This window comes from Saccoglossus kowalevskii, chromosome 10 (assembly GCF_978046115.1).
Source record: "Saccoglossus kowalevskii chromosome 10, keSacKowa6.1, whole genome shotgun sequence".
In the NCBI taxonomy this organism is placed as follows: Eukaryota; Metazoa; Hemichordata; class Enteropneusta; family Harrimaniidae; genus Saccoglossus; species Saccoglossus kowalevskii.
This window is the reverse complement of record NC_140650.1, coordinates 16,181,592-16,203,327: the sequence shown is the minus strand read 5'-3', so window position 1 is coordinate 16,203,327 and position 21,736 is coordinate 16,181,592. Positions and strand designations below refer to the sequence as shown.

At 36.1% G+C, this 21,736-nt stretch overlaps 1 protein-coding gene and 1 long non-coding RNA gene across 2 annotated transcripts; one reads left to right on the top strand and one right to left on the bottom strand.

Moving 5' to 3' along the window:
- The first annotated feature begins 2,777 nt into the window (after positions 1–2,777).
- LOC100376484 (polyadenylate-binding protein-interacting protein 2B-like) lies at positions 2,778–7,108 on the top strand. Its single transcript, XM_002738113.4, has 4 exons — positions 2,778–2,979; positions 4,747–4,938; positions 6,068–6,229; positions 6,816–7,108. The coding sequence occupies exons 2-4, from the start codon at positions 4,786–4,788 to the stop codon at positions 6,837–6,839; spliced, it is 339 nt and encodes a 112-aa protein (XP_002738159.1). The 5' UTR covers positions 2,778–2,979; positions 4,747–4,785; the 3' UTR covers positions 6,840–7,108.
- A 10,859-nt stretch (positions 7,109–17,967) lies between these two features.
- On the bottom strand, positions 17,968–18,651 carry LOC146737892 (uncharacterized). Its single transcript, XR_014930776.1, has 2 exons — positions 18,567–18,651; positions 17,968–18,072 (listed from the first exon to the last, which is right to left on the bottom strand). It is a non-coding gene; the product is annotated as an uncharacterized LOC146737892 (long non-coding RNA).
- Between the last annotated feature and the right edge of the window lie 3,085 nt (positions 18,652–21,736).

The window sequence follows — 21,736 nt, the reverse complement described above, 5'->3', positions numbered from 1 at the left end:
TCGAAAGCGAATTAGAATAATAAACATTATTATACATCTGTCACCGTAACGCCATAAGTTACAGCGTGAAATAATTTTGCGGTATTTTACAGAGTATTTTTTATCCTACCATATAAGGAAATGCGAATTCCAAATATGGGATGATTACGCGTGTAAGCGTCCTCTAATAATAAAAACAACCATGGCTGCCACCAGTGTTTGACCGGACTACACACAAAGAAGTTAACTGATTCTGTTCTAAACATTTTGGACTTCGGCATTCCCATGATGTATACTTAGAAGGGAAAGATGTATAATAATAAGATTATTACGTGAGTACCTCAAAGCATGCACTCAGACAGTACACCGTCGCATCGACCTCCGCTGCGCGTCGGACGAAACTGCCGCTGTACTATCTTCGTGCATACTTTGAAGCATCCTCGTAATTAACCTCATATTATCACCGGGTATATCTCTCTCATACGTGCGGGCAGACTTGGGAATGATGTTACATTAAGTCAATACCTTTCTTTGCATGAACAAAAGTAATCTTAAAGTTCCGTAATGATTGCGCATAATCTGCTACGAACAGTGCAAGCCACCTCCTCTTGTTGTATTCAATACCTTAATATAATATTTAATGTTTACCGCCAATTATTTTCAATTTGGGCCAGGAAGATACATTCTGAAATTACAAATAGATTCAAATTAAAAAGGATGAACATTTCCATCAACATTTTACATGGGAAAGCACAGACTATTTTGTGAATGGCGCCAAAAATTGACAATGGTGGCCAAAATATTAAGATATTAACAAGGGGAAGATGTAATAGTTTAATTCTGATATACATGTTTTTGACTTGTTCACTGTTACTTTACAAGATAATATTCTTTATTTAAATTCGGGTCTTGGAATTCTTGACTCCTAGTTGTGGAGATATAGTTCGTCAAACTGATTTTGTGACCATAAATTAGAAGCCCATAAAATCGTATGTGAAAAGCCATTTCTTAGCTTGGTGAAATTTCACTTTTGTTAACGTGAAGAAAATTTTGAATGATGCCTTTGGATAAAAATCAAATACATTTCATAGCGATCATACATATGCATATACAATTACCTGATTCACAAAACTGAGCAGTGAATGCTAACTTGAACAGGGTGACTGACATTCAACTAATTTATCTTAATATTTTGTTGTGGTAATGGCTTCAATACGTATGCAAATTGACTAATAGTCGATAGTCAGCCTGGTTATGGAAATGTACTACTACGCAAACGCACGTACTAATGTGTATATAATTAGCGGAGTCGGACTACCATTGACCAATCAAAGTGCAAATATTTCCTGCTCCAACAATGTCGTATTGTTGGTGGGCTATCCTGTGGATACAGTGCCCTATTATGTTATAAAACAGGGCGCCGCCATTGGCAAATTTACGTGTCATCAATATCATCATACTATACTATACTAGTAGTACGAGTCAGAAAGAAGAAAAAACTTATACCGCGCGGTGACCTGGGGTCTAGCGTAATACGTCACCGGTTAATTATCGCTATAACCGATACACACGTAACTACACTGTTATATAGTTCATACAGTCGCGTGTTTGGTCAAGTTTGTTACGCGGTAACCGAGCTTTCGCCGTTTATACAATCACATAATATTTTATTTTATTGAAAAAGGCACACCAAAAAACAAATGAGAACCAAATATTCGACGTAGAGGGGAGTACGTGCCCTGGTAAGAAATCCAATAACGGTGTGAAACCTGTATTTTCAGCTAAATCTTATAAAATGCAAAATGCAGTCATCATTTTTCACTCAAGCCCGTAGAAACAGTCTTTGGAAGATATATATGGACCTCTTTTCAGACAAAATTAATGAAAAAAGTATACCCCTTTTCAAACAGAAGTTGTAAATTTAGGACCCCTTTCGGCGGAACATATACATATAGCACTTCAATGTGAGTACCCCCTGCCCCGAGCTCGTTCTACCATGGTTCTACCTTGACACTATCATTTCCACACACAAAAAAAACGATTTCGATCACGACAACTTCCTCTCATCCTAATAAACTGATTGTAAACTGATACCGTTTCACTAGTAAAAGGATGTTTGTATACGTGGGTTTTTAATTTCCCCGTACACATGATTCATGGTGACTCGTCTGACTCGACAGTCACTTGTAATCCCAAAAGCTCCCTAGATTAATGATTTAAATTTTTCTTGAGTGTTCCAGGTATGAAGGTGCCATGACCTATTGTGTTAGCCTTCACTCAATAATTACTAGGGTCCTCATTCAGATACATGAACACGATTTAATACCAAAACCGTGATCTAAAACAATCGACCAATGTCTGGACCGAAAACCAATGGACGTGTCGGCAATCAACAATGCACAAGCGGGTCAAGGACGAGTCATAGAGCACCAGTCATAATCAAAACAAAACAGCTGATGTGTCCTCCAGTAGCTATGTTATATGCACAGTGATTCAAAATGCTGACAGAGCTGCTACGTCATCAAAACATCCAGGTGCCTTTGCAATGCCCTATTGAAATTCATCCGCAGGGCCAGCGAATGTAAACTGTTTAACACATATTTTCCAACAGACAATTGCAACCTTTTTCCCATTAAATCGTCAGATTCAACACATTTTTTAATTGTTAAATTTTTCGTGATATAATTACACATATTAAGTGGGTTTTTGATAACAACTACATTACAGCAGCGGAGTGATACTATAGCGTGCAACAGTAAATATGGGCGGAGTCAGAGTGGGGAAAAACCAGTATCGTAAACAGTGTGTACGTCATTCGTCAGCCAGTTAGTTGAGTAATTCGAGGCGGAAAATATTGCAGAAATTTGTCTTCTCATCCAGAAAATACCTACCAAGAACTCTAGAAACTTGTGTGTTACAATAGGCACATTATAAATTTAACACTGGGCTCAACAGGAATCGATAGCAGTATTTTTACATCTTTGACGGTTGTTTTTTCAGGTCAGTTGTTTTTGTTCGCCGCCATGTTGTATTTTTCCTCCAAGTCGAGTCGTGTTTTGCTTCATTGTTTACGCCATATATTCTATTGCACGTCCGCGACAGAGTAACCCTGTCCCCGTACTCCACGACCATTGTTTCGTCTTAAAAAAACTAAATAATGTGTAATGTTCACTCATTTAGTTTATTTACTGCGCAACAGTCCGTCTGTCGCCCTGGCAAGCTCTGTGCACACAAAGAAACCCTACAAAAATATCGTAGATTACGTCATGTTTATATGGGAGAGTTTTTGTTTCGACTTGTGAGCATGTTTCGCCACAGTTCTCTGAAAACTGGAGGTGTTTTTCCTTGTTCAATAACTCGTGAAGACGTTACAGGTCGCCTTCTAGTATTCAACACGTCTAGCATTGTCGCGGGTGAAAATTGACGCAGTGCACGTTTGATACACAAGGGCGTTAATAAACAAAGCATCAAGGACGTTCAGCTCTCCTTTCCTCGGCGAACTTGGTCAGATTCAAACATTGACTGGTTAAAAATACGATTAAACTTTCCCATGTCTAGTCTACACGCCCATTTGATTAATATCAACTTTATAAATCTATAGTTCACTGTGTACCTGAAAAATGATTTTAGTGGCCCTTCATCAAGTTCTTGACTTGAATCACGTGCGTTTCAAAAATACAAGGTTGTGTTCATCAAGAGTCTAGCTGTAGTTAACTCGGTCAATTAATGTATGTTTGTAGACATCTCATTGTTATGCCTCGGACGCCCATTGTTGACCTGCCTTTCTATGTTATTTGTGCATTCAACAAGATGTCACAGGTGTTCTGTGGATAGATTTTAGACTCCTAGCCCTAGCGTAGCAAATGCCTTCTCGTGTTTCAAGCTTTTTTTCCATTTGGATGTTATTATTTGTGCATAAATCCCCACTGCCACATCTGTTGTCTGAATGTCTAACTATAATATGCAAATCATAACAATTCTGTTCTGTTGTGAGGAGACAAGCAGTGAAAATCTATGAATGCTTTTTGGATCATTCTAATAATTTTTTTTTCATATACTGTGGAATACTTTATTTTCGCTGGAATTAATTTTCGTGAAAAGGCTTTTGGGGCATTTTGTATGGAATTTATTTTCACTGATTTTTTGATGAGTTTAATATAGGAAAAAACGTATATTCGCTGGATTTTATTTTCACAGAATCATCCTTTCAGCGAAAATAGCGAAAATAAAATATTCTACAGTACTATCAGAATACGACTTGCCTTTTACAAGGTTACCAAGTAAATCACTTGTTGGTTGTTTACAACAAAATTTATTCTAAACTTGTTCTAAATATTAAATGGCAGTATTGCAATATTGACAAAAATGCATAAAACGTTGAACAAAACAAATATATGTTGCCCATAACTCAATGTTCAGTTGACTGTTAATTAAAATTGGTGTTACTAAATGTGGAGGATAAACAACATTTGCAATTTATGTTGCCCGTAACTCGAAGTTTGGTTATATTTTAATCGAACATTGAGTTATAATTTAGACGTGGTTTTGCCAAAGTTGGCATGGTTTGTAAAATATGGGCGGGTCATTTTTGTAACTGTTTTTGTAACTTTGTAATTCGAACAATTTAGCATCTCCCTCCAAATAACTACATGTATACACAATGTAACTATGTACAATTGAAATGGGGGCTGGCACTGGTGGGGCACAGTTAAAGTGAGAAGGTCCTAAGGAAGTCTTACTGAATTTCTTTGTATTTTATCTTTCTAGGTATTTTTTGTTTTCATTGGTGACATTTACAGACTAACTATGAAGGGTCCAATAGAAGTAGTGAACAGTCAGTCAATGAGTGATATAAACATGAACAACAATTCAAACATTACAAGTACTCTGAGTATGATGACAATGAATCCATTCGAGGAATACTTGTGGATGGCGGAAGTAGAGGAATTCGACAAGAAGGTATACTATTGTTCGATATCTCCACATTAATCGCACATGTAGTTGCAAGTCCTCACTCCCACCCCCTATATAGCAACTGTTAGGCAAGTTATTCTATTGTTCTCATTTGGTGTTTAGTTTATACATTTTTTTTTCTGATCTGTCAACTTTACCCAACTTTGTGAGTCAATAAGGTGTGAAAGATATCGGCCAAATTAAAACTCAGTGAATTTGCTCAAAGCATCAAAAAGTGAAATTAAATGCATGTGAAAATAAATGGTTTTTCAGTATTTGGTTAGTACAGTCCTTTTAGGGACGATGTCAAAAGATCGATGTTGGATAAAAAACTTAATTCCTTTAGTTTTTTCCAACCCCCACCCACCCCCACTGAAACTTAATTGATAAATATTGGTCATGGCGTCAAGACTACATTCACCATTAAATACAAATTGATAATTGGACAGTAGTATTGCATAGCAGTTGGTTGTCGGGTGGGTGTAAAGACTTTACAAATGCACCTCATTTGACGCACATATTTACACTCGAACCAAACCATTTTCTCGTCTTGGATGCATTTTTTCCTTTTCGGTTATTTCTGTCCATAATTGGATAGAAAAAAAACGAACTACAAATAAAATAGTTTTTGTAGGATGGAAACCTTTTAAGGTCAAAACAGACGACCCACACCCAAACTAAAGCAAATAAGTTTTTTATTCGACATCGATCTTTTGACGTTGTCCCTTAGTTCAATGATTGTATGCTGACTCTCTAGTCTATCGCACTCCTTCAAACCAAAGTCCAAGACCCTTGATATCTTTGAACTCCCATTTTAGGAGTGATGGCCAATTTTGCCTTTAGTGAAAGCGTTGCTTATTTAGTGCTACAAGATGATTGCCAGTTTTTTCCTGTTTTACAAAACAATTTCAACTTGCTTAAATTGCTACAAGTTTATAAATAAGACTATGTATGTAGATTTCTTCTTGCTCTAGTGCCTGTTGATAAGAATTGAGGAAAATTATGGAAGAAACTCATTAGAAAGCTAGTCTTTGAGCATCTAAGACAAAATTATCTAAAGTGTTAATAAGGCAGCTGTGTGTTTAAGTCGAGGACCTCTATCGCATTGCTTATTTTGTTGGGTACTTAATTAAAGGTTCTGGAAGAACTGCAAGAAGAGGAGTTCATGGAAGCCTGCATGGAAGAAATGTTACTAGAAGAAGAGGCGGATTGGTATTATCCAGAAGGTGAAAATGGCAATATAGAGTGCTTTAGTTTGATGGAAAATATTTCTGGTCTCTCAGTGATGGAAAAGCATGTGAGTATTTTTACTTAAATTGGAATAAGTCTGTATTTGCTGTATGATAGAACTGATCAACTCTCAGATTTGTTCTTCCACCTTCTTCCATTTAAGAGTACCCAACCCACGCTTAATTGGCCTTTGTTTAAAAAAAAAAGCAAACATCTTTCTATTTTATTGTTTCTGAAAACTTGTAATTAGCCAGATGTAATTTTCCCTAGTTAACTAACTTCAATAAATTTCAATCTTGAGTATATTGACTGTTTGCAATTTAAATTCATGCATTTGCCAGTTGCATATAGATTTTCCATAATTTTATGTAGATTTAATTTAGATTTCATGTACCAGTGGAAATAGTAAAATTAAAATCCATTGCATATATTACGGTGTACTGGTTTTTAAAACTGACGGGTGAATCACACAAAGGTCAATATCGGTTTTCTGCAGCTAACTTGTAATTGCGTATACTGTGTATAAGGGGACCCTCATTGAACAAATTTCCCTCTTGTTGTATACGGTTTCATTTGATCATTTCAAACCATACCACATATTTTAACTCAGATGCATTGTACTAACATAAATTGCTTTTTTTCTTTCTTTGTAGGATGAGGAAACACCAGATAGTTAATATGCATTTAAATGCTCGTTGGGCTTCTATAACTTAAGTGTACATATCACTAAGAGTACAAAGAAGTAATAATATTAAATGAACTGTCTGGTCCAGGATAGCGATTGCCAAGAAGATGCATGGTCTATACAAGACCTAAGGTGTTGTAAACATCAAAACTGATAGGTTAACAAAAAAAAAACTGCCAGCTTTCAGAGGTGCAAATACTGTTTATATAGCTTTAGATATTTCTCATTTTGTGGCTTATTTTCATTGTACTCGAGAGAAAACTATAAAAAAAAGTTATTTATCTTTAAAAAAGATTTAAATCCTGAAAATATTGAAAAAATGTAATTTTATATATAATAGCATATATGGTTGTTTATGTGATCCTGCGAGGGTCATTTTTTATTTTTCTACCATTTTTGTTTTAAGTGGCAGCCACACAGATGGTTTTAAGGCTTGTCCATTTTTTTTTTTCATTTTTTGTAGTGCAAGCAAGTTCACTTACAGGCGGAATATGCAGATGTCTTCCAAAACCTGTTTGCATAGCTTGCATTATATTTTTGTTTTTCTTGATGCACTCAATTTTTAATGTGACTAAAAGATTATGCCAAAGGCAAGGCAAGACTAACTTGTATATACTGATGCAAATTTGAGACTTTGTAGCAATGGTAATTTTGCCAAACTTGTTAAAGTGGATACACGACTTTTCACTAATTTAAATGTTACAATTTAGTTTCTCTGAATTGTGCAAGTATGGCCTATAATATGTTCTTCCATAGGTCTTCAAGATGCCTACAGTAAAGTGTTTATTTAAGGCATCCTGGAGACCATGAAAATCAAATTTATTACAGGCCATTATTTTAGGTTTAGTGTAGATTATTCAAAGAAATGTTCTCGAAAATACTCGTTTTTGGTATTGTAGTGTTGATGGCTAATTACCATGCTTATGAATCGTGCGAGTGGTCAGCATTGACCAGTTGCAATAACAAACCTTTCTGATCCTTTCTATTTATATTTACTTTGTTTTGGATCTTTTTGATGTAAAAAAAGTACTATATATGTATCTTTAAATTTGATAAGCCATTTTTGTTACCACAAAGTCTCTAATTTTAGTCAGTATTGCTGTGGTCGCTGTTAAACTGTGCCATGGTCGTCACCCAATGGATAAACAATTTTTGGGAGATTTTAATAATTTTATTTATTTTATTATGGTTTTATATCCTATTGAGTGGAAATGGTGCACATGACATGCTTTCACGGTGTTTATAATGACTAGTTCAAGAGTAAACTGTCAAACCCACCAAAAAAGCAAATTGTAATTTTGAGTGAAAGGAATTGTTTAAATGTTTTGAATTTCTGAATTGTTCACAATATTTTTACATATTATCCACAGCTTGTGATAATCATTAATCATAATCCTGTTAGGGAAACTAAACGTATCACATTGTATATATTTTGGCCTATATTTACTTCCAATAATGTTCACTCATTGGCTCATCAACTAGCTTGTCTGAACAAACTTACGAAAAAGTTATTGATTCGTGTAAAAAATAAAATTTATGAACATTTAAATATTTTATAATTAACATTTGACAAAATATCACCTGGAATTTGTTTTGACTTGAAACATTTATTTCTGCATACAAGATTATTCTAATGATTAACCAAGCTGTGTGGATTTGACAATGAACTTATCTGGGCTTATAGTTGTATTCAACAATTCAAGCATTTGTAAATCCTGCAATTGTCACACAAGGGTTTCAATTTCGGTTATAAAGTTTATAGGATATTCCTTATTGGTTTCATTTTTCACAGAAAGACAATTACTGATGGCATGAATTTTGTTTTACTTGTGTGTGACTGGGTATGTCCTTTGAGTACCACGCAAAATTTACAAAAATTGCTTAAACATTAATATTTTCATTGAAAAAAAAATTTACAAAATTAAAATCTTAAAAGTGATAAGTTTTCAGTGTTCCAAAGTCCAGATAAGTCTAACACTGTGTATGGGTTTGGTAAAGTTTTTTCCAACGTTCTTTATTAGAGATTGTGTATTTGATGAAAGCTTAAAAAAAAGATTGAGTTAAGCACCAAAGAAAGCAGGCCTAAAAATTCATGTATTTTCTGTTGCAGTTGTATGTAGTATTAATAAAGCATTTGATAATTTCAATATTCTTTTTTTGTTCTGGTAATGAGAGCGTTCTCTTCTTGCCCAGTGATGCAGACCCGGGCTTCTGAGACCATGCATGGTGTGACAAATATATTCATTCACAATGTGACCATCACATATGATCATGTCCACTCTTTTAAGAGCGTTCAATCCTTAACTGGATTTTATAAATACTCTATTTGTATAAATTTTTTTGAATACACCTGCTTGTATCTGAGGTTGTTGCATACATTGTTGCTTAAAGGGGAGCAGAGGTGTGGCTTTTGACACTGTACATGAAATCTGAGATCTATGAATGAATTCTGTCGATAAAAATAACTTGTATGTGCTGCGAAATGCCCTAAATATCGGGTATAAAACGGGCTGTGAAGCAGACGACAAACGTCCGCTTTTCCTGGCGTCATTTCGCCTCTAGAGGGCCAGTCAAATTACGCCATCAGTGAACACTGATAATTGAACCCATTCATGTTAGTACGTCAATCCCATAGAAATGCTACTTAAAAGTTGAAACATGGCGAGGTGTTGTGTTATGAATGCCATAACGATTCATGTTATGTTTCTCGAAATCCCAAATAAAATAATCACGTTTTTGGATGCGAGAAATCGGCGGAAGAACTAACCTGAAAGTGAAGACAGTACAGCGTTCTGGCTATAGTAAACAGTGAGTGAATAAATATTGTACGATTTAAAACTAAATGAGAAATATGCTAATATCACTTGAACCACAGTTGTATTTTCCGACCGGAAAACTACCACATTTTTATCGTTTTTTTTTTCCCTCTCGCTCGCTTATTGAAGACACCGACCGCTCGCCCAAACACTGGTCACCGGCACAGGAGTAGTCAAAATGTTTGGGGATATACAAAGAAAATTCTGAACGGCTCTTCAAATCAAATCTATACCACTCTGTATCGTTCGCGAACAACTTCATCTGTGTCAAATACTAGAGCCGGTACAATATTGTAAACAAATGCCATGATATCTCCGTCATATCGCTATTGTATACACTACCTTTTTTATTCTAGTTTGCACAAACGTTGAATAGCCGTCAAACATTCAAATATATTTAGTTTTTAACTATCTATAATTATATGCACGCAATTTGACCCTTTGACCTAGATTTGATTGGGATGGAATATTTTAAACAATATTCTGACTTTACTTACTGCCCCAAAAATGTTTCAACACAATTGCGGTATTGACTGTCCGATTTACAAGTGCATCGGGTAATATATTAATAACCATTCTCACCAATCGCTAGCTTAGGAGAAAGTAGGAAATCAAACAGCCGCAGGTCGCCCGCCTTTTATGCATAGATTTCATGACGCCGTCTGACAGTAGACTGTCGACAGTCCCTCTGGCCTTACGTGTGTGTGTGTTTTTTTTTATTATTAATATTAATCAAACGCCGTAGCGGTTGATTAAAAGTGGAAAGTTGGGCGAAATGATTACTGTAGTTCAAGTGATATTAGCGTATTTCCAATTTAGTTTTTAACTCAAACAATATTTATTTACTCACTGTTTACTATAGCTAGAGCGCTGTACGTGTCTTCATTTTCAGGTTAGTTCTTCTGCCGATTTCTCGCAACCAACAATATGATTTTTTATTTGGGATTTCGAGAAACTTAACCCGAATCATTATGGCATTCATAACACAACACCTCGCCATGTTTCAACTTTTAAGTAGTCAGTTAACAAGGTCTTTCATAGTAGCATTTCTATGGGATTGACATACTAGCATCTTTTTTTAGCTCCATGCTAGCATGAATGGGTTCAATTATCAGTGTTCACTGATGACGTTATTTGACTGGCCCTCTAGAGGCGAAATGACGCCAGGAAAAGCGGACGTTTGTCGTCTGCTTCACAGCCCGTTTTATACCCGATATTTAGGGCATTTCGCAGCACATACAAGTTATTTTTATCGACAGAATTCATGTACAGAGTGCCAAAAGCCACACCTCTGCTCCTCTTTAATTATAACAATATTACTTGTTCAAAGTTTAGGTCTTTGTAGCAGTGCATATAACAATATTCCCTCCAAAGGCTACTCACGAGTTTTTGAAAGGTTATTGAACTAATGTATGCACACACAGCATCTCATTACAACTTAAAGAATCCTTTAGTTTGGCTGCTATAGGACTTTATCACAAATTTATGTGACTATCATGGGAAGGAGCACGAATAAGTAGATAAGGTACAGGAGGTATCAATCTCCCACTGTCTAAGCATGGTAGAGAAATAATGCAGCATTTTGTTTGGATGTATTTGGATGATAAAATTAGGACACGTTTCAACCAGACATTTGGAATCAAAAAAAAAAACTGAGAGAAAAGTTATCTTTACCCAGTTCTATTGGCCCTTTGTGCATGGTGACATCCAACGTAAAGCACACACTATTTGGCAGAACGACTGTTAAGCAAATAAAAAGGCGTCACTTGAAGATGTGCCTATGGTTGACACCCTTTACAGACATGTGGTAGTCAATTTGGTGGGACCGTGACTGGATCGCCTATTGCCGAGGCCCTGGTTGATGTGGATCGGCGGGTAGGTATACTAAAACAAATTCTTTCTGATATGTTAAACAGTTCACAGCTGACTTTATGGCTGAGGTGAGTAGACTTATCCATGAAACAACTCGCTGCTACCTCCCCAGACAATTTGGTTGTACAATTTAATGGAATTCATGTGCATTGACAGACCCAAGGACTGGGGTTGATACATTGCTCCCTTGCTATTTGCCCCCAGATACCATCACTACTTCCCATGTTATGTTAACCCAAGCCTGTGGGGAAGGTTCATGTTTGTGCTTGGCGAACTGAGTGACTATAATGAGAAATTGGGGGATTATAACGTTTTATATTAATCCGAAAGAACTCTTTATTAAACTTCAAAACTTCACTCATACATCACACATTATATGGGATATATGCACATGCATTTTTGTCATGATCCGATTAACGATAGCCGAATAGCGGGCATTTTAAGGCCGAAAATGCATCAAAATCGCACATTTCCAACATTCCGGACCCGGATCTCAGTTATGCATGAACGGATTTTGTTCAAATTTGGTACATACATTAAACATAATAGAACCTTGATGCTCGTCATTTTTTTTTCGGATTAAGTTCGAAATGGCCGACTGGCGGCCATTTTGTTTTAAAAACTTCAGTTCTGGAACCGTATCCGAGACATGTCTGGATTGATCAAGTTCAAACTTTACACACACATGGTACATCATGTCACAAAGAGATATGTGCATTTGTTTCATGATCCGCTTAACAATAGCTGAATGATGGCCATTTTAAGGCTGAAAATGCATCAAAATCACGTATTTTCACAATTCCGGAACCGGATCTCAGTCATGCATGGATGGATTTTGTTCAGATTTAGTAAAATGTGTTGTACATATGCAGGTGCATTTCGGATCAGATTTCGGTCATGATCTGCTTTGAATGTATATGTCACTCAAATATGAACGGAACGGGGACGTGTCATTGACAATGACTTGTTTAATATAATTTAGTGGGAACTTAATATTATTTTGAACTTCATTACTTTACGTTGTCAACCAACATAGCTATCGTTATTATTTAATGTTTGATTTTACGTACATTGCGTGCATAATAAATGTTATATAATCTATTTAAACGATTCCTTCCATCTGTATATGAACTGATATGTTTATCATAACTATCATAACACTCAGGATTATTTGAATATTGTGATTCACCCACGAAAGTATTGAAGTTATACTGTGTGCTTGTTCATGTGGTAACCAGAATACACACACGCACGGAGGGGGTTGGGTGGCGTCTTTATATTTTTAGACCTCTTGACAATGACTCCTACAGCACTATATTGGTACGACCAGAAGAGTTGATCACATGACCAAGAGTGATATAACGGTCTTTAGGCCCACCATATGCATGAAATGGCCCTAATCTTAGTCTAGTCACAGCGTCACAAACAACCCAGATCCACCTGTAGCTTAGACTAGATGCCGTATATCATCGTGACTGAAAAATCTATAACATTGAGTCGAAGCATTTAATCAAGGCTGATTTTGATACATCGAAAGAAAAATATGTCAAAACAAAAAAGCTGCTCTCTGATTGGTCCGACCGCCTGGTATGACAAGCACCTGCATCTGATTTTATAATTTGTCGTTGTGATCCAAATTCCTCAGCTCCTGAGAGCGAGGTTATTTGTAGTATGTTGGCGATCGCCGCTGTGTCTGCGGAAATACTATGGGAGATTGCATGATGGGAGTGAAAAGTCTTTTGATCAATAAAATAATTTTAGAAAAGTGAAAACTAAAGTGACTGTTAAATAAAGATTGGTTTTAAATATTAAATATTATGACATTTGGATGTAATAATGAAAGGAAATTGAACTGGTATGAAAAGGCAGTACATGTAGCCAGAACGCTTGGTCAGAATCCGGGGTCAAAATACGTCACAATACATCCATCAACTTGAAGGCCGTTGCAAAGTGTCAACAACTATGGATGAGGTAAAAGACTTCGTTTGCAGTTTGCGTGAATGGCCGGGAAGAAAAATTCATGCAAATTCTGTGCTTCAGTAACAGTATTTGCTTCTTTTTTTTGTGCAATGGAAATTAATGCAAGAAATGCTGCCAATAAACATGTACACAAAACAACCCGAGGACGTTTATCTTGAGAAGTTGAGAAGACGAAAATCCCCTGGGACAGTCACTGTGAAACAATAGACATTCTTCGCCAGGGTATCAAGTTTATTTTGATTATTTGAAGATGGAAACTGCTGCTTTATGGAAGAGCAAAGTTCAATGTCATTGGCACAGTAATGACGTTTTTAGGGGGTGACTCGCTAGAAGTATTCGCTGTGACGCCAGACTTCTCATTTGGGTTTAAACAACACTTACTTGTTACTATCAAGAAGGTTTAATGTCTTGTTTGTATTTGCACAATATGAATGATGGGTTTATTGTCAAAATATATACAGGTTCCTTTACAAAATTCGACCAATGCACACCCGTTTTATGTGTTAACAGAACATTGCGATGTTCTTACGGAATTGTTAAATCTTGGTATCATTTCCAACTGTCACCAAACTGTACGTTTTGACGACTCGTATGCACTTCTGGGACTTGTAATAATTTTCTGGAAACTGCATATCACGTATTTTCCTTATTATTTGTTCATAGTTTTTATTTTCAGTTTTTATTATTCATAAATATTTTTCCGATTGTGTGCATGACAGCTTTGCCCACACACAATAAGACAGGATGATATGTACGGATATGTGTGAGTATGTTTCATGGATTAATAGGCCACTCCTTTGCTTCAATTCCAACTACATCTCTGGAAATATCACTTGCTGTTTATCATCCATATTTTGATATCTCACAATGTGTCGATTGCGTATCTGGAAATTCTAACTACTATTTCGAAGAATTTGACCAGCCTTGCTTTTACCAGTCATTTAAGTCAACTCCCATATTGTACTTCACAGTGAAGGTTAATGCAGATATATTGTAAATTACACAGAGGTAACACTAGAATACATTCCCCTGTATTACATAACAATCTTTGAGCTGAGGCAGTTATGGTTCTACAACCATCACCAGTTCTCTTGTTATTATTTGCACATGCATTTGATAGGCGAAACGTCCTTCCTCTGAAACAGAAAATAAGCATGTCTTCATTCTGCCGTTTGTGGCGCACTTCACCGGTACGCAAAATTGCAACAACAAAAAAAATGTGTGGGGCGTTAACATTCCAGAATTCAGTGGGCAAAAAAACCGCGACAATTCTATTCAAGTTTTCAGAACCTCGGATGGTATTGCGCCCTCAAGTATTGGAGTGGCATACAGTTGTTGTCATTGTAGGGTCATACAAGGGTCAGGCAATTACCCATAACTATCGGGGTCTATACATTGCAAATCATTATCGGATAATTATCGTCTAATCAAATCAAATCTAATCTAATCTAATGAACAGTTGGCATCGCCGACAATCAGGGGAAAATATGTGAGTCGATGACGTTAAGGAATAGAGTATATTTATGCGAAGGTTCATTTTAAATGTTGATACAAGTAGAAAGATTCCCACTGAATTGTGCAAAAAAACTTCATTCATTTTAAGTATGATTACTCACGGTTATAAAACAATACCAAAGCAAATTTAGAAAAAGATGAGATTCTAGAATAAATGGAAGTAGCACAACGTCTCATCGTCGATTCACTTTTTTTTTTCTCGAGAACAATATCTCTTGGTGTTCTCGCGTTGATTGTCATGTAGGTAATGCCATACCGAAATGAAAAGCTATAAATATAATAGTAAATCTTCCAAATGAACCTTAAATACAATGGCTTTTGGGACGCTTACCCCGAGGTAAGTTTAGCATTTAGTCCGTACTAGCTGAGGATTTAGACCACACCAGTGAAACGTACGTCGGACTTACTGGCAATGAGTTCAAAACAAGATACAGAAACCAGAAACCATTTCGCAATCAGGCCTCCAGAAATGCGACAGAACTAAGTAAACACGTCTGGTCACTCAAAGAAAAAGATATTGAATATAAAATACAATGGAAAATTCTTGCTCGCGGTAGCCCGTATAATAGCTCCAGCAAACGATGTATTTTATGTTTGAAAGAAAAATTCATCATAATTTTTAGACCCCACCACTCCACATTAAACAAAAGAAATGAACTCGTGTCATCATGCCGACACAGATCAAAAGCTCTAATATGTAACAATTAAACTTTCTATTTAATTTTAATTAATATGTTAATTTCCGAAACTTATAATGTATGCTCTTTGGTGCAGTGAATGATTAAACATAAAGCTCCTGATGAGTGAGGTACTTGTACCTTACGAAACAGTGCTGTTGAGTTTCAATATTCATGTAGTTGTGTATTAATTCCTCTATCACTGTATTCACCCGCTCTACATATACTTTGTATTGAGCACTTTTGTTTTGGAATAATCGACTCTCGTATCTACACTATATATATATATACTATAATGCCAATACTTCCTATATATGTTTCAATATGATGTGTGTACGGTACATATATTGCAGGTCATACAGATTATATATAAAATGGTCATATCAAATGGTTTAATTAATTTATAAACGACGCATCGTAAATATAAGTTATCCATCAGCTATTTGTTGTGCAGAAATAGTGGCAAAGTATGAAATGGAGTATTCTTGATTAATTGACAACAATAACAAACGGAACTGTATAACTTTCCCTGGCCGAGGTGGAAACTGAACGTTGCGGCGATCGTAAATATGGCAGCCTTGTATGTTATCGCAATCAATACGGAGCTACCCAGAATACATTATTGTCGCAAAATAGCATTATAAATAGTTCGCCACCAGCGGCTTATAGGCTGCAGTCTGCAAATAAGGTAGGCCAAATAAAGGTCACCAACAATGATGGAAAGCAAGTTGAACTTTTTGGCATCGACTTTTCTTGGCTTTACGCAGAGCCTGCTACGGTTTGTTGACTCATCGCTTTTTCATACATTAGTACTTTCATTGGAAACAGCGTTTCTTCAAACGATGTTTGTTTTTTGTTTGCTTGGAGTGCGATCGGCAAGGTACCGCACAGGCTGCCTCATACGAATGCATTTGTGATGTTCTACCAATTTCAATAAAGCAGTTACGATGGGGAAGCATTTTGATTTTTTTTTCGATTTCTTTTACGATTTCCTTTCGACATTGGATAAATCATACATCGGCTGTGGCTTGATCAGGGCATTCCTTAATTAGACTACAACCACAATTCCCTCTATCTGATAGAATTACTAGACAGAGGGAATGTGCTACAACTTACAAGAAGTAGATGCTGTCCCAAATACACTAAAAATGAGCTATCTAACTTCCGTTGGTTATTATTGTTTATGGCTTAAAAGAACAGCGAGGACGAGTCTCATGGTAAAAAAGCTACGGAAATAGTAAAGGTGCGGAAATCAAGCATGGTGGTAATGATTTTGAGCGTGACGGTGTCAGCCAAGCATGGCGATCTCCCAGAGCAGCATGGCGGCACTGTCACGCTGTTTGTATCTTGGTGGAGCTGAGAGCATCACACGCTCACGATGTGTCCGAAAACAGGGACTATTCATTTGGGGTCCGTCTGTCTTTCCGGAGTCATATCTGAAACAGTCATTAACCGATCTCATTCGGACTTTACACACAGACAATACATGATGTTTTTCGGAACAAATATGATCGACTAGAGGCCATTCTGAACATAAAATTTGCTATTTTTGATTCTCAAACGTGTCAGCAGCTGTTTTTCGGACAGGACCATGACGATTTTGATCAAAGTTGGTGTGATGATCATAGATATTGGATTACATGTGTACGTCATTTTCTTCGTGATTCGAACAAATTTCGCTGACTTGCGGCCATTTTGTTCTTTTGCATATTTTTTACATATCCCCTTTTCTCACGATCAATTTTGATGAAAAAGTGCTAAATCCCCATATTTGGTAGTCGAGTTGGTTATATTTTTATTTCTCCCTTGAATATGCTTTAGCTGTGGGTATGAAGACGACATAATAGGAATTGAACTTACAGGGTTAACAACAGCAACAATCTGATTAAAATCTGATGTAGTGTACGGGCTTTAATTATTTTGGCTATAAACTTGTTATAATTTTTTTTTTTTACTTTTGTTATTAATGCCCTTTTATTTTATTATTTTACTTTGATTTTGATTTTTTTTAATTCCGCCCTACCTACATCTGATCCGACGCCTATGTAAGTCCCGTTCAAATCTCGCGTAAGTAACAGCCAATCACAGTCCCCCTTTTATAAAGGCTGTCGGTTGCTTACTTTTCAGTGTATACGGGCAATCTTTCTGTACATTTATATTTTGCCCACTTGAATAAACCATTAATAGAAAATTGCTAGTATATTTTTATTTGAGAAAGAAATTCCACAGCATTTTACAATTGTTGTCATTTCATTGAATATTTTTGTCACTTCCAACAAATGTGTACACTTCCAGATACATCTTCGCCAGCCAAGGTTCGTTCATTCAGTCATCGCTTCAATTTTACATCACTGAGCATAATTATCTAGAATGGAAGCAAAAAAAAAGTAAATCGTAATGATTAGAACACTGTAAACAGCTATAGTAAACAATGCAAACTGATTTTAAATTGTATAGCGGTCACCGGCCCACGGCATCGACGCAGAAAATTGGAGCAAAACAATATTTTCTGATCAATTGCGATGTGTTCCAAATAAAAAACATTTTATTCCAGTCCAAATCAGCTCAATTACTTTAATAAAGTGTTATTGTATAATGTACAAAATGTTGATAAAATTTGATGAATATTTACAGCTAAGGCTTCAATACCGTAGACGATTTTGGCCCGAATGTCAGCAAAACATCACCCGTCTCCAGGGCAGGCGACTGGAAAAAGACACTGGTGTTCGGTCGAACCGGTGGAAACAAAATCGTCACTCCCAGAATAACTATGCAAAAAAACGATCTAAAGTCGAACCATTCGAGCCACAATATTAACATAAAAATGACTTTCGTTGCATTTGACAATGATAAACTTACCGAAAAGCCGTGTTTTTCTCGGTCGGTATAATCCGCCATTTTATTTGTGTGTTTGCCACCAGGCTCTGCCCGGTGACGTCATCATGTGCGCTATAGAAAGAGGTTTGTGATTCGTTGACTAAAATCGTTGATAGTGGATCTCGTTGAAATCTCGTTACATAGGCATCGGTTCAGATGTAGGTAGGGCGGAATTAAAAAAAATCACAAAATCAAAATCAAAGTAAAATAATAAAATAAAAAGGCATTAATAACAAAAGTAATAAAAAATAAAATTAAAATAAGTTTATAGCCAAAATAATTAAAGCCCGTACACTACATCAGATTTTAATCAGATTGCAACAGCAATTGCCTTGATTGACTGCTTATATACGCTAAAATCATTTTATAAATGTTATCTTTGGAAGAAGGTCCTTAATTACAAAGAAAGGTTCTCCAATAGTAAACACGAACATTTGTTTTTCATATCGACCTCTGACAAACTGGTGGCCAATTTAGACCTGCAAACATTTGAACATGTCAATCATTTTTCGGACATTGTGAATTTTATTCAAACTTGGTTTGAATATTATAGATAATGGTTTTGATAAACGTCTGAATTGTAATTTAATTCAAAATGCTGGCTGGTGACCATGTTTTAATTTCATACTTAGATTTACTTAATGAAAGTTCTCTACTGGAAGGGTAACATATTAACATGCTGAATACTCCTACAGCATTTAATTATAATCTACATCTGTCACTGTTTTTAAAAGTAACTAAAAAAAACTGGACGGGGACTATGTCATCGACAATGACTTGTTATTGCATGTACCAGAACAACCAGTGCATAAGCTTATTAGAGAATGCGAATATTTAGATGTGAGCTACACGAACAACGTTTCCAGGTCAAGAGAAATAATAGTCCAATGTATTCATCAACATAGCAGTACCAAACAACAGTTTTAATATTAAATATTCTTGTTCAAAGCACATCGTTGAACTATTTACAGCTCGTTTGTCAGAAAAAGATTACCCTATCATTGAAAAATATTTCTGACAGAAGATGTTCTCAGTTCGCATAATTCGTGAAACAACAAATAATGTATACCACGCCCTACATACCGGAATTTCACCATTTACAACGTCATTGAATATTTTTGTTCATATTCACCCCTATATGTAATATATATATGTTATGCCTTCAGCCGCGTTCACTGTATACCCTCTATCCCCGCGGTGTAATGATGTAATGCATGTAGTATGAATTGTTTACGTCCGCCGTCACACTTTAATCTTTTCCGAACACACTTTTAACAAAAAAACAGAATCAACATGCTTCCTGAAACGTATTTCAACTTTGATAGCCGGCTTCCTGATTTTGGTTCCCCACTCAAAACATTTCTATTTGCCCCGCGGCAAACAGGTATACCTATCATTTCTCATTGTACATGGGGCGGTAGCGGCATAATGATACAAACACAAAGCTTCACGAAAACGCCGATTTGAAATATACAATGACTACATCAAGAAGCCGAAGAACACGAACACGAAATTAGGAAGTCTCAATATAGAGAGTGTGGTCTAAACCCATGCGTTTTGGGGAGAAATGATGCATCATTGAGCATTTCAATTGAAACGTGACTTGAATGTTTATCTCTTAAATGTTTTGACATTTCATCTACAAACAATTGATGTAGTTCCACAGACACAATTGTTTGCTGTTATATACCACAGAGACTGGTATAAGAAAAAAAGTAGCTAGCTAACGGCAGAGATGAAGATATTAAAGAAAAGGGTTTCTATAATAGATTTGCGCCCTCTAGTGATGGGGCACCACTGTGACGTCAAAATGACTCATAGCGTTATTCGAATCAGCGACTACAAATCAAACAATAATGACGCTTTGAACTTTGTTAGTAGAAGGGCGCAATTTACATGGAAGGTGAATTACTGATAACGAATACACATTTATTTCTGAGAATGACAGTAATTCGTGATATGTGGACTAGAATATGAATATTAAAGATGCTGTCTGTGTCTTGATAATGAAGTTTGCGTTCCAACTTTTCCAGTAGCGCTTTCTAAAATTAAAAACGTACGGACGCGGGACTCTCCTAGACTCTGTGGAATGTAACACACTTGACACAGCACTGAAAGGATCAACCGGCAACGTGCACTTTGCAAAGACTTTCAGACCACAGTCAGCTGGTGCACACGTGATAATAAAATAAATATTTACTATATGGTGGCCGCCATCTTGAATGCAGCATAAAACTAAATAAGAGACAAGTTGTGAAACGCGTTTTCAGATTCCTACAAATCTGAACAAAAATACAAATCTTTCACAAAAATGCGATCCGTTGGGGTTATATTATGCCAACCGATAACAAAATTCGGTCGAATTCGTCGTTTTTGTGTGCAAAAATCCCTTGCATACAAACACCTAATTACGCGAAGAACATAGAACACTTTCCTGGGGTATTTGAAACCGAAATTGTTATTGACATATGTACCCAAATGTTCGATTATTATGAAAGGATAAAATCAATTGGAACAAAACACCTACTGCACTGTGCATTCACTGTAGACAACAATACGAGTGGTAATACATGGTCGGCATTTATTACCAAATTAATAAATATAACTAAAATTCAACTGACTCAAAGGAATTCAAAACTATTATAAAACAGATTTACCAAAACAAAGTCTGGTTGCCAACTATTAATAAACCTGAAAATAATAAATTACGGACCTAAAATAAACATACATGTACGTATGAATTTGAACCATTCTTGGAGCAGGTAAAAAATTGAAAACAGCTTTACAGTCAGCTTTACTAAGTTTAGAATTTCTGCCCATTAATTACCAATTGAAACCCTGCGTTATAAAGGAATACCTCCAGAGGAAAGACTTTGTACATATTGTGACAAGCAGGCTATTGGTGATGAAGTTCATGTTATGTTCACCTGTAACAACAGCGAAATTTCAAAAGCTCGTGCTGTTTTTAATAAAAAAAAATTCTCTGTCATGACCCCACTAATAGCGAGCTCTCAAGCCAAGGTATTGAGCAATTGCTTGGAACAAAAGATAGCTTCATTGCCAATAGCCTTGCCAAGTTTATTCATTCCATTTTAAATTATTTCTAAAACTTTTTTTCTTGTTGTTGTTGTTGTTGTTGTTGTGTCTTTTAT